At 43.9% G+C, this 21,679-nt stretch overlaps 1 protein-coding gene across 13 annotated transcripts in view; it reads right to left on the minus strand.

Annotated features, from left to right (window-relative positions):
- The window catches only part of MEI1 (meiotic double-stranded break formation protein 1), a 73,596-nt gene that overhangs the window by 6,455 nt on the left and 45,462 nt on the right, over window positions 1-21,679 (minus strand). For 7 of the 13 annotated variants that reach the window (XM_077914329.1, XM_077914328.1, XM_077914324.1 and 4 more), the window contains 7 exons: window positions 19,521-19,796; window positions 13,525-13,690; window positions 12,328-12,432; window positions 10,039-10,149; window positions 9,561-9,721; window positions 6,320-6,401; window positions 5,956-6,131 (listed from right to left, as the gene is read on the minus strand). In XM_077914329.1, coding sequence (XP_077770455.1) covers window positions 5,956-6,131; window positions 6,320-6,401; window positions 9,561-9,721; window positions 10,039-10,149; window positions 12,328-12,432; window positions 13,525-13,690; window positions 19,521-19,796 — 1,077 coding nt within the window. Of the gene's footprint in view, window positions 1-5,955; window positions 6,132-6,319; window positions 6,402-8,806; window positions 8,946-9,560; window positions 9,722-10,038; window positions 10,150-12,327; window positions 12,433-13,524; window positions 13,691-19,520; window positions 19,797-21,679 lie in introns of those variants that run through there. The other 6 variants (XM_077914333.1, XM_077914330.1, XR_013389012.1 and 3 more) reach the window with 5 other exon arrangements.

Here is a 21,679-nt window from a genome sequence, read left to right on the forward strand (position 1 = left end):
TGGATGAAGAGCCAAGGCCATTGGGCATTAGGAAAGCTAGGTACTACCACTCAGGTAACAATGGCACCTGTTCACAAGATGCGCATCTTGGAACACTGAAAGAACATGGATTTTGTAGCCAAAGAGACTTAGGTTTGAATTCTGACCTAAAAGTGTGTGACCTTTGACATGTTACTTACTATCTCTGGGACTCTGTTTCCTTGTCTATAAAACTGAGATCAGGGGCACCTGGTTGGCTCAGTCGGTTAGCATGCAAGGTCTTGATCTCAGGGCTGTGAGTTCGAGCCCTGCATTGGACTCTGCACTGGAGCCTACTTTAAAAAAAAAAAAAAAGAAAGAAAAAAGAAAGAAAAAGGGCATCCCCGGTGGCCCAACAGTTTAGCACCACCTTCAGCCCAGGGTGTGATCCTGGAGACCCAGGATCGAGTCCCACATCAGGCTCCCTGCATGGAGTCTGCTTCTCCCTCTGCCTGTGTCTCTGCCTCTCTCTCTCTCTCTCTCTCTCTCTGTCATGAATAAATAAAATCTTTTAAAAAAAAACTAAGATGTAATTTCTACCTTACAGAGGAGTTGTGGTGAATAAATGACATGTGCCAAGTGCTTACACAGAGTAGGCACTCAGTAGATGTCCCCTCCCCACCTCCTACTCTCCTAGAACCTTAACCTGACATGAACCTCTGCTCTTATAAGAATGATCCTTGAGATCAAAACCTCACGTCTTGTAAAACTAATTAGCTCACTGATTTCCAAATTAGTAACAACATTCCACTCCCACCCCGATCACAAAGCCAAGTCTGAGCACAAGGAAAAACTGCCTCTTCCCTGCCCAGGCCCACACTTACCCTTCCCCAGGTTTCCACAGGAATGTAGCAACTGGACTGGAATCCAGTTACACAGTCCCGCCCCACGAGAAAAGGCAAGCTCCACCTCCTGGCCATGGTCTCCATCTCCAAAAAACCCAAAACAAGCCTACTATATTTCTATTCTGGAGACATTCAGAGATTTACAATCCTGGTGGCTCCTCTAAGAACTAAGCAGAAGGGAAGTTTGCCCTGGCTTCGCCCTACTCCAATGTAAATCATGCCAGTGACCACAGCCCTTCTTCAGACCTTTCCACTGCTGCTACTAACCTCCCTTCTTTCCCCTCTGTGACCCAGCATAATGAACTCTGGACACCGTCTCCATCCTCACTGCAACCAACACTTCCCTGCTATGCTCCATTCCTGGGGGAATTAAAGCAGTTCTCATAGGCCCAAATCATTTAACACTGAAAGACTCCTTTTATTTTAGATAGAGAAATGGAGGCTCAAGATTCATCCATGTTGTAGCATGTGACTGCTTCATTACATTTTATGGCCACACAGTATTCAAGTGTGTGTACATACAATTTATTCATTCATCAGCTGGTGAACATTAGGGTTGTTTGTACTTTGGAACTATTATGAATAGTACTACTATGAACATCTGTTTGTCTACACAAGCTTTTGTGTAGACAAATGCTTTCCATTTTCTTGGGCATATACCTGGGAGTAGAATTGTTGGGTCATATGGAAACTCCGTGTTTAGTTTTTTGAAGTACTTCCTGGTTGTTTGCCAAAGTAGCTGCATCATTTTGTATTCCCACCAACAATGTATGAGAGTTTCACTTACTCTACATTCTCACCAAAATTTGATATTATTTGATTAGCTATCCATCCCAGTGGGTGTGAAATGGGCCTCACTCATTTACTTGGGTCACTGCAACAACCTCTTGCTCCACAGTCCCCCCTGCCTCAGGCTTTTTCCTCCCTCTTCCCTACTGAGGTTGCCAATGATCAGTCTGATAGAAGCCCTTGGTGGCTTCTCTCAGCACTTCTTGGCCTGGTATATAAGTTACTGACTAGCATGGCCCCTGCCCAGCTCTTCACTGTCATCTACTTCTCGTTGCCCCCATTCCCCACTGCACACTTCTATATCATGTACTTTTACTCATTCTGTCTTCCCCGCCCAGAATGCCCTTCCCTCTACCTCTTCCTAGACATTGTTTTAGGCTGAATTCAAATGTCACCTTCTCTGTGAGGCCTCCTCTGACCCCTGCAAGCAGAAGTTTTTGCCTAAAAAAAATTTACAGTTTTATGGAAGAAGACAGAAATGCAAATCACTGATCATATAATAAAATATGATAAATGCGATCCTCATTACAGGGTTGAATAAACCATTCTGGAGCTCAGAAGTGGGGGTGGGGGAGAGAAAGAGGGGAGGACAGACAGACCTCCTCTATTCTTGGATTACTATGGAATAATGTTTGCTGAATGTATAAATGACTGAACAAATACAGAACTATTTTTAAACAGCAAACCTATGGAAGGGTCTGAAGGAGGCTTAGCTCCAGTTCTGGGGGAAGGACAGAGAAACAAAATGGCTCTTCCATATACTTCCTTGGGTTAAGGGCAGTGATAGAAAGGTCATTATGGCTGAAAGCAGAAGTCCAGGGAATTTCTCAGGAGTGTGTCATTGAGAGAAGGGAGGAAGGGGCTACTTGGTCCTGTTCATCAGGGACAGTGACTGTGAGGCTGAGCAACTCAGGCAAAGACCCAGGAGCCTCTTCATGAGGAATTCATGAGTTATTCAAGTTGATTCCTCTTTCCAAGGACTGGTGAAGATAGCAAAAAACTTCTAGAGATAAATAGTATATTATTCTACTTAAATGAGCTACCTAGAATAGTCAAAAGAGCCAAACAGAGAAAGCAGAACAGTGGTTATCAAGTGATGGGGAGAGGGGGCAATAGGAAGTTATGGTTTGATATGGACAGAGTTTTAGTATGACAAGATGAAAAGGTTTTGGAGATAGAAGGTGGTAGTGTTTGTATAACAACATAAATATATTTACTACCACAGAACTATACCTTAAAATGATTTTTTAAATGGTTAATTTTGTTATGTAATATTTTAGCATGATTAAAAAAAACTGCCAGGGGCACAGAAGAGTGTCCCAGGCCTGGTGACCCCTAGGCTCGGGCAGGGGAGGTAATAGTAATGGTGGTACAGGAAGTCACTGACCCTTTAGTGTTTAGGCTACTGGTTTAAGGAAAGTGCTTCAATCATTCAAGGATTGGTTCAAATGCAACCTCTCCTATAGACTTTCTTGATTCAAATAATAGGTCATTTTGGCATTAATTGTAATCATTAGTGCTTCCTATAATCTGTGTACTTCAGCTAGAACCATATTATATTCATTTCTGTGTCTTCATTCATTCATTCATTCATTCAACAAACACTGAATGCTAATTTGGTGCCAGGGTTTATGCTGGATATTGAGTATAAGAGAGTCATTTTTCTCTTACTTCTGAATGTTAAAATAGTAACCTCAGCCTGTTAAAAACATTGGAGAAAAAGCATTTCTCCTTGCTCCCACATTTAACTGGCCCCTCTTCACCCAAGGAGAGATTTATCTAACAGGTAAAATGCTAGCTTAACATTTACTGTGCCATCAGAACAGGATCAAGGTATTAAAGGTCATGCTCCCATAAACTTAAACTTTTTTTTTTAAGATTTTATTTATTTATTCGTGAAAGACACAAAGAGAGAGAGAAGCAGAGACAGAGGCAGAGGGAGAAGCAGGCTCCCGGGACTCTGGGATCATACCCAGAGCCAAAGACAGGCAGGCACTCAACTGCTAAGCCACCCAGGCGTCCCTAAACTTAAACTCTTAGGATCACGGCTAGGTGGCAAAGTGTCCATAAAGTAAACATAATATCCTTGCCTATGGGCTTCTGATCTGGCCTGGGAGAAAAGAGAGTGGTTTAAACCTTTTAACACTCTTTTTTTTAAGATTTTTTTATTTATTTATGAGAGAGAGAGAGAGAGAGAGAGACAGAGAGAAAGGCAGAGACACACGCAGAGGGAGAAGCAGGCTCCATGCAGGGAGCCTGACGTGGGACTCGATCTCAGGTCTCCAGGATCAGGCCCTGGGCGGAAGGCAGCGCTAAACCACTGAGCCACCCGGGGTGCCCCCTTTAACACTTATAAAAGCTCTCTTTGGGGGAAAAAATTATATATATATATATATATACACACACACACACACACACACACTCTCTCTTTTTGGAGAGATATAAAGATACTACAATGTTAATAGTGGAATCTAGGTGGTGGGTGTGTGAATGTTCCACTATAAAATTCTTTTACCTTTGCTCTATATGAAAAATTCCAGGCCTAAAAAGCCCATATGACCTGAAGTCCCAGCTACATTCTACTACAGTGTTTACCAGAAATAAAGCCAATGTTTTGGTTCTCATCTGATTCCTGATTTCTCATCTGGTTTTGAACCCACAAGGGGAATAAAACGCAAAGATTAGTCAAACACAGTTCCTTCCTTTAAGAAGGAACTTCTTTCATACCAGTGAAGACTGGTATGAAAATGGAAACGTACAACAGAGAGAGCTAAAGGTATAGAGCCTTGTGCATAGATGTGCTGGCAGGACAAGTCTCAGCAACCACAGAGTCAGCACAGAGCCACTCCTGGAGCGTCCTCTATCTCCTTTACATCTCCAACTTTTTCCATACCGTGCACAGGCCCAGTAGGGATCAATACTTAAACATAATCTCCCACAATCAACAGCCATATTCTATATGCACAGTAATTATCTTGACACCAAATAGATTATACTCAAATCAAGGCCTTCACCTCACCCCCAGGAAGTTTCTATAACTCCTCTCATTCATTTGCTGGCTCCTCTCACCTCCCTCCTCTTGGCCGATGAATGACTTGCTATCAAATCATACCAGATCTGTCTCCTTGGACAAGCTCCAAAGGGCAAGAAAAGAGAGTCCAAGTATAACAGAATAACATCTAGGGCTTCAGTCACCCCATAGCAACCAGCTCATATTTGAAAATAATACACAATAAGCTCTTTAAAAAAAGAAGAAAGTCCTGGAGAATCAAGGATGAGAGACAGGTTATGAGACCAGGGACAGCAAATAAGTCCATACCAGAGAACAAAATAGTGTTGCCATCAAGATCAATCCCATTTCTGATGCCCCCTCTGCCCTTGGGGAGGTAAGACAAGTCACTTGGTCTTTCTAGCCCAGCTCAAGCACCTCCTCCAGGAAACCTCTGACAGCTCTGCACTAACCCTACACTAGCCCATTAGTTACTCTGAACTCCCACAGTGCAGTGTGTCCCTTTACCCCAAAACTGATCACAGTGTTATCACCTTTTATTTCTCTGGCAGCCCCTCCCCAAATGTTCACTCGTCAAAGGCAGGCACCTGACATATTTCCATGCCCTCACCACTCTTCACAGTATTTGATGGCTGGATAAACAATGAACTCCAAAAGTCCTCTAAGCTGTGAAACATAAAACCCTTTGGGGTAAACATCTACTGTCTTGGCTTACATGAAATTCACCCTTCCTTTTTCTGTGAACAGTTTTCTTTTGGAGAACCATCCTTCTTTCATGTTCAGTCTACACTGAGTTATGGAAAGCTCACCATATGTCCCATCCTCTGGGAGAGGGCGCTGTCCAAGCCAGGTCAACCAAAGCATCCCATGGCCCAGCCACAGCGAACAGCACATTACCCGAGCCAGGCTAATGAGACTCAGTTCTAGGTACTGTTGGGCAAGAGAAAGTCTCTTGCTCCTGGAAAGATATAAGCCAGGTGCTTTTGTTGGTTATCCTACCATCCCATGAGAACAGAGCTGAGATGAATGCAGAACCAAGACTGGAGACAGAGTTCTGATAACATTGTCTGAGCCTCTGGGATCTAGCTGGGCCTGAAGCCAGTGCTAACCCCTGACCTTCTCAGTTATGAGCCATTTTGAGTTTCATTTCTATCACTGTAACTTTAAAGGTCCCAATTAATCCACCCTCCAATCCTGGAGGAAATACCAGGTTCTTGACAGGTAGCCATCTCTTCCTATTGTTCTGGATAAAGCAGGCTCCACCAACAGGGTCCCACTCAGCAAGCACCTTACCTGCACCAAGAGGTTCTGCAGTCCAATGACCAGGGACAATACTTGTGATGTTCCCAGTGGAGCTAAGACAGTGTTCTCAGGGGCCAGTGGTGGCTGGGCCTCTGAGGGCACCAGGGTCACAAAGGCAGAGGAAAAGCTTTGTTGCAGGGCTGTCCGCAGGAAGCATAAGATGGCAGCTGAAAGCAAGAAATCCCTTACACCCAGTCTCTGCCCCCTTCCCCACGTCCCACCTAGCTTTATCACAGGGGGAAGAAAGTGGAGATAACAATGGGGTGACCATAGGCTGGTCTGGTGGGGGATAGCCCCATCTCACAGCCAAAGGGAAAAGCTCTTCTTTTCCTGCTAGCGGCCCCTGAGGCCATACCTGAGAGCAGCGCAGCCTTTTTCTTTGGGAAGCTGAGGACCTTCAATACTTGGTCCAGATCCACGGACAGTGTCTGGTGAACCTGGTAGGACGGGGGTAAGGGGATAGCTCCCACAGTCTGGCAGCTTGAGCAGAAAATAAGCTGTCCCAGTATCTCCCAGGTACCCATACATACCCACTACATTCAGAGGGACAGAGAGGACAACACAGTCTTGTGAGCCCACCAGTCCTAGATTCAGGAGTGTGAGGAGGCAAATTAACCTGTACATAGAAAACCTTTCTTTTCCCAAATATCCCCCACTGTCTCACTAGGGAGCCTCACTGGCCTCATCTGTGGTTGAGTCTCCACCTCAGCCCAGCATCCAACTAATTTAGATCTAGAGTCAGACAGAATCAAAACCCTGGCTCTGCCACTAGCTAGCCATGTGGTCAAGGGGAAATCACTGCCCGTCTCCCAGCCTTTCTGTATGAAATGGGAACAAGGCCACCTGCTTTCACTCCCTCCAGAACTACTGTGAAGAAGAGCTGAGGATCAGCATTAGTGAATGTGCTCTTTAAAGCCAAAGCAATGTCCAAACTGAGGGGATACGTTCAAAGCCAAGTCTGCTCTGCTCTCCTTACCCAGAGAACACATGCTGCTTCAAGGCAGGAATTACTTCTCTACTGGATCTATCACAGTCTGACACAAAGCAGTTCCTCAATAATGCTTGTTGGCTAGTGAAATCAGCAGGTTCTAGGCGGAAGAACCAACTTGTACAAAGGTATTGAGATAACATACTAATATAAGATGTTAATAGAGGAAACTGTGTGGGAGTTATTTGGGAACTAACTCTCTGTGCTATCTGCTCAACTTTTCAGCACACCTAAAACTGTCTTAAAAATAGGGATGCATCGGGCAGCCCCGGTGGCGCAGCAGTTTAGCGCCGTCTGCAGCCCAGGGTGTGATCCTGGAGACCCGGGATCGAGTCCCACGTCGGGCTTCCTGCATGGAGCCTACTTCTCCCTCTGCCTGTGTCTCTGCCTCTCTCTCGCTCTCTCTGAATGAATAAATAAATAAATCTTTAAAAAAAAATAGGGATGCATGAGTGGCTCAGTGGTTGAGTGTCTGCCTTCAGCTCAGGGTGTGGTCCCAGAGTCCCAGGATCAAGTCCCACATTGGGCTCCCTCCCCGCAGGGAGCATGCTTCTCCCTCTGCCTATGTCTCTGCCTTTCTCTCTGTGTCTCATGAATAAATAAATAAAATCTTAAAAAAAAAAAAAAAAAAAAAAAAGGCCATTAGAGGTGCCTGGGAGGCTCAAATGGTTAAGCGTCTGACTATTGGTTTCAGGTCATGATCTCAGGGTCCTGAGATTGAGCCCCAAGTCAGGCTCCACACTCAGCCAGGCTACTTATCCCCCTCCTCTTCCCCCTCCCCTTCCCTCCCCTCTCTCTTTCTCAATCTCATAAATAAAACAACTTTTAAGAGGACAATTAAATTAAAAATCAGGGCAGCCCAGGTGGCTCAGCAGTTTAGTGCTGCCTTCAGTCCAGGGTGTGATCCTGGAGAACTGGGACTGAGTCCCACATTGGGCTCCCTGTGTGGAGCCTGCTTCTCCCTCTGCCTGTGTCTCTGCTCCTCTCTCTCTGTCTCTCTCATGAGTAAATAAATAAAATCTTTGTCGGGCTCCCGGCATGGAGCCTGCTTCTCTCTCTGCCTGTGTCTCTGCCTCTCTCTCTCTCTCTCTCTCTCTCTCAGTGTGTCTATCATAAATAAATAAATAAATAAATAAATAAATAAATAAATAAATAAATCTTTAAAAAAAATAAAAAAATTAAATAAAATCTTTAAAAAATCTTAAAAATCAATTGATCAAAACCAAACCATCAACAGTATGGAGCTGTGAAAGAGTAGTGCTGATCTGGATAAGAGCTAACAGTTGGTCAGAGGACAGAGAAGGAGGATAGAATGGCAGAAAGTAAGGCTGCAGAAGGGCCAGGTAAGCAGGGTCTCAGCGGCCATGTGGAGAATGCAGAGACTGGTTACAGGGACAAGAGATGTGGAGCTAGGGAAAGGGGAGGAGCCAGGAGACTGAATAGGCCACATTAGTGGTGAGGATGAACTATCAGGCCTGAGCTAAGGGAGTGGGGAGGACTTAGAGTGGAGGTGGTTAGTAGGTAATTGGCTGGGTGTAAGCTGAGGACCAGGGCAGAGCCAGGGACACAGTGCAGGCTTCCATCCAGACAGGTAACTACAGCGGTACAGGTGGGCCCAACAGCCTCATACAGAAAAGCAGAAAAGGTTCCTATCCCAAACTGATGCATGGTCAACGACCAGAAGACTTACTATAGTTTAGATTTGCCACAGCCTGATGCCATCTTAGAGGCCAAACTTTTTTGTTGGTTGGTTGGTTTTTTTTAGAGGCCAAACTTTAAAAATGACTTCACTTCTACACAAAGAAGCATGTGCCTGGCCCTAGAATGGCAGAGTTGGGCACAGGGCAAAGATACCTCAAAGGCTAGAAGATGGTTTCTATCCACAAGGTGCAGTCAGGCTGAGGAAGGAGACACCTGAATGTGGAGCAGCCCACAGACGACCTCCTGCAGGGCTCTATGATGACAAGGTCCTACACAAGGGGGTGGGGAGGGACTGAGAAGAAAGGAGGTGCTCTGTGGCTATGTCCACTGTTCCCTTCCCCAACAATCAAAACGACAGCTTACATATGTGGCATTAAACAGCTTACCACCCAGCACAAGATCATAGGCTGGCTTCTGTCTTCCTGTCCAATCTGACCATCCACTCTGTACATTCTAATCACACAGCACCTCACCAGTCTCCAAGTATGTACACTATGTCCTAAATTTTTGTAGTTTCATGTCATTGCTCAAATATTCCTCTTTACTTGGAACATCTTTTCCCCACTATCTTTGCCTGGTACAGTCTTACTTACCTTTCAAGGCTTTGCTTAGAGACTACAAGTTTCCCAAGTGTGGGGTACATGGTGTATTTCTTATTTCTCTGTGCTTAGAACACAGACTGGCATGTAGGTTATCCATATATGGTAAATTAATGTAAACCAACCTGACAACAACCCTGGATGTTTTCTTCCCCATTCCATAGGCAAGGAAACTGAAGTTCAGAGATCAAATACCTTATGAAGGTTACTCAGCTAATAAGTCACAGAGCTAGAACCAGAACTCAGGAACTTTGTCACTCCCTTGTATGCTACCCCATGCCCCAAAGCCACAGGAGTTAGTGACTAACCTGCAGACTGGCATAGTGCTGCTGAGCAGAGAAAGAGGCAGTGAGCAGCCAGGCGGAGCAAAGGAGTTCAGTCCTGGGAGAGTCTACCTTGGTCCAGGTGAGTGCCAGAGTCTTCTCCAGAAGTTCAATCAGGGCGGTACTGCTAAGGAGTACTGCAGCAGCTGTAGATGGTTTGGTGAAGCAAGGGCCACAGAGGTTATGCAGGAGCCCCAGCTCAGTGCCAGCCTCATGATTAGCACCTGAGGGGAACTTCATGCACACATAGTGAATAAACAAACAGATCAGTTTGAGGCTTTAAGGGTTCCAACTTCATTCTCAAACCACAGGTTATCAGAACCAGAGGGACCTTATGACCATCTGGCCCAGCTATATCCTCCCCTTATATATTTTTATAAGAGGAAAAAACTAAGGGCAGCAGTGACTACAGACACTACCCAACACCCTTTTCTCTTCGTTGTCTCAGCTGGGGCCCCAGCACCTCTTTTCTGACTGCTCGGTGTAGTCTGATGAAGGCTCCAATACAGGAAGTTGAAGGAGGGCTGCAGGATATCCACATCAGCAGGGCTGCATTTCCCACACAGCTTGCTCACTGCAAGAGCCCCAGGCACCCCTCATGTAGCACTCTATGTTTTAAATGCTTACCAGCACTCACAATTCTCATAGGTTATCTTTAACCTATCCTTCTGCTGGCTAATGTCAGATGTCAATCTGTCAGTCTTGGGGACCAAGCACAAACTAAGTGTCCCTGGTAATACAGCCAATGGAAAGAAACAAACACAGACAAACCTGAAGGTATGTTCACACTCTCATCTAAAAAAACTTCAGGCAAGCAGCCCTCAGCTGTACTTAGAACAGACTACACAGGGGATCCCTGGGTGGCTCAGCGGTTGAGTGCCTGCCTTAGGCCCAGGGCATGATCCTGGAGACCTGGGATGGGATCCCACATCAAGATCCCTGAAGGGAGCCTGCTTCTCCTTCTCCCTGTGTCTCTGTCTGCCTCCCTCTCTCTCTCTCTCTCTCTCTCTCTCTCTCTCTCTGTCTCTCATGAATAAATAAAATCTTTAAAAAAAAAAAAAAAAAACAGACTACTCAAGTTGAGGTGACCTACAGGCATCCTGTAACAGCATTCCTGCTGGCAAAGACTCCAGGTTGGAGAGTCTGCAGAGGTTATCCAGGCTAACCTGCCACCTGAGCAAGAGAAGATCCAGCCTCTGAAATCTTCCAGCAATGGGTACTCACCACCCTCCCAGGACACTCCATCACCGTCAGTGTGCAGTTCCCTTAACGTGCATTTCTCTCTCTCACATCACCCTCATCTGACTAAATCTTTAACTCCTATTCAGCAATTGAGATTCAACTCAAAGTTTATCTCTTCCATAAGCCCTCTGTAACCTCTCAAGGCAAGACTAGATGCCTCTTCAGGCTCCCCTAGCCCTCCTCAGAGTAGTTTCTACACTGTAGATATCTATAGAACACATGCCTTTCCTCCTAAGATTCAATACTCTCTGCTCCCCTGCCCACCATCCCCAATACGAAATCTATCCAAGTCTCCACTCACTGTGTTGGCAGCCAAATCATACTTGACTCCTAACTGGCTTGTGGTCAACTAGACAAGCAGCCCCCCTCCTACCCCTGTCCTCCACCTACAATGCTCTCAAATAAAAGACTCAAGGATTATAAGTAAATGTATATTACATTTCACATGTATATTTCAGATCATCATTTCCCCCTCCAGAGGCCCTTTTGACAGCAGTTTGATTTTTGTCACAGGCAATCTTCCTTCCCAGCTGAGTGTTATCCTTTATCTGACAGATAGGCTGGGTCCAACACCAGGCCAGGCCTGAAGGCCCTTTTTAAGCTTGACACTGATCTCATGAGGAGGCCTGGGCTCCAAGTGAGGAGAAACCATCCTCATCTGTGGCCACGACACCTGACAGTCCGCAGTACTGAACACACACCATTTTTCCTATTGATTTCAGTATTTCCTCAATAAATCTTCCTAAGAATGCTGCCTATTGGGGCAACCCGGGTGGCTCAGTGGTTTAGCGCTGCCTTCAGCTCCAGGGTGATCCTGGAGACCCGGGATCGAGTCCCACATCAGGCTCCCTGCATGGAGCCTGCTTCTCCCTCTGCCTGTGTCTCTGCCTGTGTCTCTACCTCTCTCTCTCTCTCTGTCTCTTATGAATAAGTAAATAAAATCTTTAAAAAAATGCTGCCTATGAAGGGCAACTACACTAATCAGTAGTGAAAGGTCCCAATGTGGTTTGGTATGGGTGGAAGAGGTCTAGAGAACTGTAAAGTAGATCATTAGATTCTGAGTCAGTTGTGGAGTGAGGTGGAGAACTGACCTTGTGCCAGGAAAAGTGAGTCTACACAAAGAGTTCCACTGGAGGTCTCTTGCATGCCAAGCATTGTGAGCATTCCACATCTAGTTACCCCTTATTTCAACCCTAAATCAGCTAATTACTACTATTTAACTTGTAAGGAACCTAAAGCTAGGTGATTGCCCAAGATTGCATAGCTAGTGACTGAGAATAAACCCACGCATTTCTGACTCTAGAGGTGTATCTGTCACACAATGTTCTGTTTTTGTTTTTGTTTCATTTCCCAAATAGTCCCATAGTACAACTAGAGAAAGATCTAAAATGTCCCATAGCAAGAAACCCACAGGAACAGTGACCCACTAGCTTCTTCCAAAGGGCTGAATGATGGAATAAAGGAGCATGCCCAGCCCTGGGCCCTTAAGCCCTGTCCCAAGCCCAAGCACCTTGGTGAAGAAGCTTCATGGCCATGCTGTCCAGTTCTTGCTCTGACATGTTCTTCAGCTGCACTAAAGAAAGGAGGCTCAGTAGCAATGGCAGGTTCCCTGAGGCTGTGAGGAACAAGGAGGGCTGATCAGGACACCTGATACTCAGATCACCCCAAGGTTGGACAGATACCCTACCCCTTTGTAAATATTTGTCGGGATTCACTCCTACTTCCTGCCTTCTTCTTAGGGCACAGGGGCAACTGACATATTGAGTGGCAACTCTGGGTTGGGTACCAGAAATTTGATATCTCAATCCCCCTTGTGAAATAGGGATTATTTCTATTTTGTAGTTAAGAAAACAGGCTGAAAGGCTGAGTTACTTCTCCAAGCTCCCACAGCCAGTTAGTAGCAGGGCCAGGACTTGAACCTAAATCTGAGTTCAACGTCCACATTTTTTCAATTTTGTTTCCACGAAATCTCATGGCTTTTATACATTATTATCGGTTAGACAGGAATTATCCTTTCCTGAAATGGAAGGACTCACCTCCTCCAGACACCCTTAAATCTACCTCCAAACTTCCTTCCTCAGTCAGGACTAGATCAAGTGAACCACAGTTCTCCTCCCACTTCCTCTTAATTGCTTGGAAATTTTAAAATTCAACTTTTTAAAAATAGGAAAAGAGAACCCAATGCCAACCTTTTCAGTGTCTTTTTACTGTACCAAACATCAAACTTCTTTGACTCTAAGGAGTCCCATTCCAGATTTAGAAACTATCCTTCTGTATCTCACTGGCAGCTTCTAACACATTTCAGATCCACTCCTGTGCACTGCTGCTGCCTTCCTGGCCTCCCCCTTATTTCCCTCTTTCTTCTTCTCAACTGAAGGTTACCATTCTTGTGACAAACAGCTGTAAGCACATGCCATGCAGGGTGGGGACATGCATGCATACACTGAACACACCCACCTATGCTAAACAGAGACATTAAACATAAACATATGTAACACACACACACATACACACACACACCAAATATGCTGAGTGCTCACTCTTTGATGAGAGGAAGGAGGTAAAGTTTAGCTTGATGCCACACTGGCCTGACTTTTATTTTGCAAAGAAAACTCTGATTCTTTCTCCTAGAGCAGACTTCATCAGGGCAGAGATGCCCACTCCTGAGTTTCAGGTCAAAACATGCCCCCCATAGCTGCAGACTGACCTTCTGAGGGAGAGGCCCCATGTTCCACCAATAGATGCTGTAGGATCAGCAGGAAGTGGCCTCGGATGAGACCACCCACTTCAACATCCTCATTCCTCCTCAAAAACATTCTTAGGACAATTAGTACCTTGTGGGCTGTGTCCACTGAGCTGGAATAGATGAGATCCTGAGCAGGAGAAAAGGAAGCCAGACCTCAGAGAATATCATAGTTGGGACAGTGAAGAAGACAGAGACTGGGGAAGGACCCAGGATGATGGTGTCATAAAACATGGGGAAGGGAGTGCTCCCTTACTTGACACCTGTTATGTATTAATCTGCTGAACAGGTCCATCCTAAATAGGAAGAAACAGCCTCAGAGAGATTATGTGGTGTGCCAAAGGTCACATAACCCAGTAAGTGGCACAGCTAAGATTTGAATCTCCTACCTCCAAGTCCAAATATCTTTCTACTTTCCAGGATGCCTTTCTCTGACAAATATAAGTTTTAGGGTCAAGAAGAGGTTTTTTCAGGACAGAGGACCTGAATGTGCCTTAAGGGAGGAAAAGAGAGGGAGGTGGTGATGTCACAAGGCAGGAAAAGGATAGGTTAGGACAGATTCAGGGCACAGGAAGGGAAGCGAAGACCAGGTCAGGCCCCTTCTCTTCCATGGCATCTGGCTATTTCTGCCCCAAGCTGTAAAGGCCTTGGGTTCAGAAAGTAGGAAAGGACATCATTTTTTATTTGCTCTCAGAGTTATTTTAATGAGTATATGTTAAAGGCAAAGCCAGTGAGAAGTCACACCAGAGACTATCCTACTGATAGCTCCTGGCACCTACCAGCTCAAACAAGCCAATTCCTTTGGACAGGTTAACATGCTGAGTGCTATGAATCCAAGGTCACACACAGACTCCCTTTCCAGGGAGGACAGCTGACACATAGAGACATGGCTACAGGGCACCCAGCTAGACAACTCCAGATGTGCTGATCACTGAGTGACACATGGGCATCAGGGCTTGGCTCTTCACAAATGTCCATAGCTGCCAGAGAAACAACTATAAATCAACAGCAACTGCTCAATCAGGCACTGTAATGTATTCAAATTGTAGCTGTATGTTTGCTGATACATTATCTGTATCTTCCTAATAACTCTTCCAGGTAGATGTCACCCTAATTTTTCAAATGAGTAAAAAGGCAAATTAAATGGTCTGCCTATTAAGACAGCAGTGGCACTGTAAATTCTACTACACTATGAGTTAATGAAAAATACTGATAAGATTGGCTTCATCTTTGTCACCTTGCAGGGACTCAGAAAGCATCTCTGGAAGGAAAGGATCACAGAACAGGAGGGCTAGAGAGACTACTGGTTCATTTACATCAACCCTTTTACTTTACAGGGTATGAGGCTGAAGCCCAGAGGAAGCATGAGTTGCCCAAGGTCAAACCAATTTCCTGATCCTGCTTCATCACCAGCACTTGGCTTTCTAACCAGAGACCTGGTCCCGCAGAATCCTGAGTTAAATTTTAATAGTCCAAAAGAAAGACAGCTACTCAGCCTTTGGTGGCTATGGTAAATGCAGGGGCGGGGGGGGGGGGGATGAGTTGCACCCCACTGTGTGGGTCAGTGGGGAAAGCTCTGGGTGGAACATGGCCCAGCTCCTGTTCAGAGCTGTCCAGAATTTTCTGGGGTTGGATCAACTAGGGTGATGTGGCCAAGGAGGGAACAAACAGCTTCTGTGACATTACCGTTTTTCATATTTAAACAACCTACATGAAAGACCACCCATTGATAAGAGTGGCAATTAACACCTTTGTTTTCAGCTGTTAATTACCCATGTCAAAAACAGAAATTGATACCAACATATATTTTTAGACTCTTCCCCTCCTGTGGCTAGAAGCTGGGGAGAAATGGTAAGAATTATATATATAAACAGACAGCAAAGTTGTTCCTTGCTATTCTTTTTCACCACTGATGTTTCCAGGATCCAATTTAGTGAAAATCTCATTAACTTTAGGCTCCAATCACAGTCATGACCCTTGTAAGTTACATGACCTTGAACAATTCAATAAGCTGCTCTGAGATCAACATTCTCTGATTCAGAGTTAGTCAATGATCAGCGAATGATATCCTATGGTGTATAGAATAGAAAGAGTGTCCCTACGTAATCTTTCCACATATTATTCCCATATATTTATCCACATGTTATCTCTACTTTATACACAAGGAAACCAAAGCTCAGAAAAGTCTTCATCTTCCTGGGTCTCTACATCGGATCCAGCCCTAAGGATAGATCCTTCCTGTTGAACTCTAGGCCAGCAAAGTACAAGGCTCCTTCTCTGCCCACGAAGGAGGGGTGGTGTGTGGTTCACATTCAAGGACAAAAACTGAGTCACCACAACAAAGGGTGGGGCACCTGCTCAGCTTCCCTGACACAGGGTCTATCTGAGGATTTGGTCTCTCGAGATTCATTTTCTATTTGGCCTTTTTAAGTACTTATGTTCCTTAAAGCTAGTAACCTAAGATAAGTCTTCAACCAGAGAGGGATCTTAACCCTAGAAAAACCCAGATTGAAAAAGAAAACTTAGGGGAGGAAGATAATGAGCTCCGTTTTAGACAGAAATGTCTAATAGTTAGCTTTATGGAGCTGGAGCTAAGGAGAAAAGTCACGGAGAAAGAGATTTAAGTCATCAGCATATAGCAGGAGGCAACCAAATCCATGAGAATTATTGACACAGCCTAGAAAGAAGAAACTGAATAAAAAGAGAGCCTAGGAAAAAAACTTTGAGGAACAATCAACTTTCAAGCACTAGCCAGAAAGAAAACCGTAAGAGACTGAGAGAAGCACCAAGAAAGGTAAAAGAAAAATTAAGGGAGTTCGTATTGCCAAAACCAAGAATGTGCCAATAAAAAGTGGACAATTGTAAAAAAATAACAGGTCATGTAAGATGAGAAAAAGTCCACTGTAAGTAGTCACAAGAACATTGCTGTTGATCTTGGTAAGAATGGTTCAAGTGTCAATGGAGGCAAATGCCAATAAGTGAGGGAATAAAAAAAAATGACAATTTTGAGAGCTAGAAAACTACTTCTAGGAATTTGACTGTAAAGAGAAGGACAAAAACATGGAAAGGGTTAGGAGGGCAAGGACCAGTGAGAGTCTGGGTCCGAGTAGAAGATAACCAGAATAACCAGGAGTAAGTCTATAGGGACTTAGACTTGCCTACCACTCCCACAGTCCACGGTCATGATCTGAGATTTTTTTTTCTAGTCTCACCATTCTTTGATTTTCTCCTTCCAGTGATGCTTTAGAAGTCTCTACAAGGTTACAGATGAAACAAGCATCTGTGATTTCCTCAACGGCAAGGACCAACCATATCTGAATTATCTTTGTGTCTCAATATCTAGGGCCTAATAATAAAAACCAAATAAATACATGATAAGAGAAAAAGTGAACAACTAAACTCAGGGCTTCTAAAAACCTGCTCATTCCTATCTTTCTCCAATCTCAACTCATGGTGACATACCCTCCATGCTCCAAAATCACACCAGACCACTCATTCACTGCCCCTGAATCGCAGTAAGCACTTGGATGCTTGCCGTGCTGGCCTAGCAGGATTCTCCCCCAACACTTTCACTTATCAAATCTTTTGCAATATATGACAGAAATTACACCCTTCTAACCTCCCTGCCACCCAAGCACTCTGCCTTACTTTTATTGCCACACTGTTATGACAGGTATGTTTGGTTTGTTGTGTCTGATTCCCTCCCTGGCCCATAAGGTAGGTTGTAGTTCCAGTTCCTCCCTATACCCTCCCTGCTCAAATAGACAGCTCTCCTGTTATATAGGACACTGGATCAGGGTTTATTTCTCTCTTGTTCTCAGAATTAGCTCAATTTACTGGGAAGAACATTAGACAGGGAGTCAAAATCTGGGTTTTAATCTCAACTTTTGTGACCTATGGAAAATTTTCCTAAACCTATTTCTTCATTTGTTTAAAAAGAAAAAAAATATTTCAGAAGATCTGCTTTTTTTTGAGACTTTGTCTAGAACCCTAATTCAAAGGGTCAGCAAATATTTATAAGTACCTACTGTGTATGAGAAACCAACCATGAATGCTTCATCTGGCAAAGAAAATCCAGTATCTCACTTTGTCCATTGCTACTTTCCCTGGCACCCATCTTGCCTTCCTCCTCTATAAACTGATTATTTATTTTTAACCCATTGTCTCTCCTTCCTTGCTCCTCCGAGAAAGAATTTGAGTCAAAGCCTGAATGCAGCCCCTATCAAGCCAACACACATGACCTCACAAGATGACAGGTATCCAGGGTGGAAGGTGAAGATTTAAGTTTGAGGGGGATGTGTATGCATGCATTTGTGAATATGGACATTAGTACGTACCTAAGGAAGTGAGGTATACAACATGAAGGTGTTATTTCTACCACAGTCACTCTAATAGTCCAATAGAAAACACTCTAAGACTCTCTGTTTATCATAAATAAATAAATAAATAAATAAATAAATAAATAAATAAATAAATCTTTTTAAAAAGTGGGGGGGGGATCCCTGGGTGGCTCAGCGGTTTGGCACCTGCCTTTGGCCCAGGGCGCCATCCTGGAGTTCCAGGATTGAGTCCCACGTCGGGCTCTCGACATGGAGCCTGCTTCTCCCTCCTCCTGTGTCTCTGCCTCTCTCTCTATGTCTATCACAAAGAAAGAAGAAAGAAAGAAAGAAAGAAAGAAAGAAAGAAAGAAAGAAAGAAAGAAAGAAAGAAAGAAAGAAAGAAAGAAAGAAAGAAAGAAAGAAAGAAAGAAAGAAAGAAAGAAAGAAAGAAAGAAAGAAAGAAAGAAAGAGAGGAAGGAAGAAAGAAGAAAGAGAGAGAGAAAAAAGAAAGAAAAAGAAAGAAAGAAAGAAAGAAAGAACGAAAGAAAGAAAGAAAGAAAGAAAGAAAGAAAGAAAGAAAGAAAGAAAGAAAGAAAGAAAACACTCTAAGAAACCATGTTTGTTGATGATTAAGAACATCGTCCAGGAAAGGGCAAAGTTGGTGAGCTGGCATTGAAAGCAGTGGTTTTTTGTTTTGTTTTTTTTTAAGATTTTATTTATTCATAGAGACAGAGAGGCAGAGACACAGGCAGAGGGAGAAGCAGGCTCCACGCAGGGAGCCCCACGTGGGACTCGATAACAGGTCTCCAGGATCACACCCCAGGCTGCAGGCAGCGCTAAACTGCTGCGCCACAGGCGCTGCCCGAAAGCAGTGGTTTTAAACCAAGTGTCTCCTATGCTGCTGTGCTGTGGTCAGTCTGACACCTGCCACTAGTAGTCACTCACTAAATACAAAGTGTCAAATGGTGCAAATGATTTTCTTTTTAAAATAAATAAATTATAGCAGTTACTTCTGTAATAAAATAATGTCACTTTCATTAATTCAGTTTCTTGAGTGGATGAAGAAAAGATACCACTAAAGCTAGCATATTAGAAACTCCAGACAACAGGCAGCTGATTTATCTGATATACCTGATAGAAATTATAGGAATGTCTTAATTCATAAAAAAAAGTGCTAGAATTTCTGACAATTCTGGATTTGCCCAAGGGAGTGCACTGCATACATAACATTATCCTGTGAGTTATAGCAAAAAAAGAGGCCTGGATCCTCTACAATCAGCCATCTCCATGCCCCAAGGATCTCCTCTGATATTTAATCCTTGTTAGTAGAATCTGCTTGAAAAAAGACAGGGAGGTGAGAGGGAATGGTGACTGAGGTCAGCATTTCATAGTTCTATCTCCTGAGAAATACAGAGGGACAGATCTCTCAGTAAGCAGCCCTCCATCAGACTTAGAAAATTCTGAGTATGGATTTATAGAAACCAGGCACCTGCCAGCCAAAAGGACCTCCCATTCACATGGAAACAGCAATAAATCTGGAAGCAGGCAGAAGCAACTGTAGTTGCCTCTGACCTCAGTAAACCAACTCCCAGAGAGGGCCCCACCACCTGTGAATGCAGAAAGGAGGAAGAGGTCACCTACTAGCAAAATGAGCAGGATGCTGGGGCTGCTTCTGAGCATGTGGAATAGGGCTGCTAAGCTGGCAGGAAGTGGTGACTGCCCAGCAGAGGGGACATCATCCAGCTCCTCATAGCTGCTCTCTTCCCAGGAGAACCAAAGTTCCAGGACACGGTGCCCAAACCTACTCATCAGCGCAGGATACGACAGGAAGAACTTGAGCAGGAGGGGATGGTGAGTGTAAACCAGGTGTAGGTCTGGGATGTCCTCTAAAAATTTTCTGATGGCACTGACCACAGCCTAGAGAGAGAGAGAGAGAGAGAAGAAAGAAAAGAAAGAGAAAAGAAAAGAAAAGAAAAGAAAAGGAAAGGAAAGGAAAGGAAAGGAAAGGAAAGGAAAGGAAGGAAGGAAGGAAGGAAGGAAGGAAGGAAGGAAGGAAGGAAGAAAGAAAGAAAGAAAGAAAGAAAGAAAGAAAGAAAGAAGGAAGGAAGGAAGGAAGGAAGGAAGGAAGGAAGGAAGGAAGGAAGGAAGGAAAGAAAGAAAGAAAGAAAGAAAGAAAGAAAGAAAGAAAGAAAGAAAGAAAGAAAGAAAGAAAAAGAAAGAAAGAAAGAAAGAAAAAAGAAAGAGAAAGAAAGAAAGAAAGAAAGAAAGAAAGAAAGAAAGAAAGAAAGAAAGGAAGAAAGGAAGAAAGGAAGAAAGGAAGAAAGGAAGAAAGAAAGAAAGAAAGAAAGAAAGAAAGAAAGAAAGAAAGAAAGAAAGAGAAAGAAATTAAATAAATCTTGCAGAGGACCCAAAGAGCCCAACAAACATAGCCAAGATGTAAGTGGGAAAAATGTATTTGGCATCTCAGTACTCTAGGACATCTTCAGTGGCTCATCCAGTGCCCTCTGGTGAGAAGAAAACTCATTGTGCTTACCTTGTAACAGTGGTTCTCAAATTAGAGTGATTTTGTTCCACAGGAGATTTTTAGAAATGTCTACAGACATTTTTTATTTTCTTGATTTAGGGAGTGCTACTGGCATCTAGTGGGAGAGAGCAGGGATGCCGCTGAATATCCCACAATGCACAGGACAGCCTCCCACAGAAAAGAATTATGTTGTGCAAAATGTTAATAGCACCAAGGCTGAGAAACCCAGCTCTATAATGATACTTACCACGGTGTGCTGTAATTATCAGTGTAGGTGTCTACCTCCCATACTAGACTTGAGCTGCTTGAGGGAACAGACTGATGCAGATTAATCTGTGCACCGGGCATAGGACCTGGCACAGAGGCGGTAAGGGCATATGTGTTGAATCATTTATTAACCCTCAAAAACCCATCTCTTCCCATTGCACATATAGCAAAGCTTAGTCCTTAATATGCTATTCTAAGAGTTTTATAGTTTGGACTGTTTCATTTAGGTCTGATCCATTTTTTTTTTTAGATTTTTGTTTTTATTTATTTATTCATGAGAGACACAGACAGAAAGAGAGGCAGAGACACAGGCAGAGGGACAAGTAGGCTCCATGCAGGGAGCCCGACGTGGGACTCGATTCTGGGTCTCCAGGATCAGGCCCTGGGCTGAAGGCGGCGCTAAACCACTGAGCCACCCAGGCTGCCCAGGTCTGATCCATTTTGAATTAATTTTTGTGTACACTGGGACGCCTGGGTGGCCCAGTGATTGACAGTCTGACTGGCTTGGGCCATGATCCTGGGGTCCTGAGATTGAGTCCTGCATCGGGCTCTCCATAGGGAGCCTGCTTCTCCCTCTGCCTGTCTCTGCCTCTCTCTGTCTCTCATGAATAAATAAAAATATTTTAAAATAATAATAATTTTTAGGTATACTAGGAGATAAAGGTCCAACTTCATTCTTTTGCATGTGGACATCCAGTTGTCCTAGCACTATTTGTTACAAAGACTGTTCTCCCACTGAATTGTCTTGGCATCCTTATAAAAAAAATATGTGGGTTTATTTTTGGAATGCCAATTCTATTCCATTGATCTAGATGACTATCCTTATGTCAGAAACCCAGTCTTGATTATTCTAGTATTTTTTAAGGGAAAACTATTGATCACTATTTACCAGGATTCACAATAAACAATATATAGTTGGTGATTCTTTTTTAAAACCACTCAAATGAAGTATGAGTAACATTTTTTTTAAAAAAGCCATACATTTAATATATATAATTTGATAAGTTTG

This window comes from Canis aureus, chromosome 11, assembly GCF_053574225.1.
Source record: "Canis aureus isolate CA01 chromosome 11, VMU_Caureus_v.1.0, whole genome shotgun sequence".
Taxonomy (NCBI): Eukaryota; Metazoa; Chordata; class Mammalia; order Carnivora; family Canidae; genus Canis; species Canis aureus.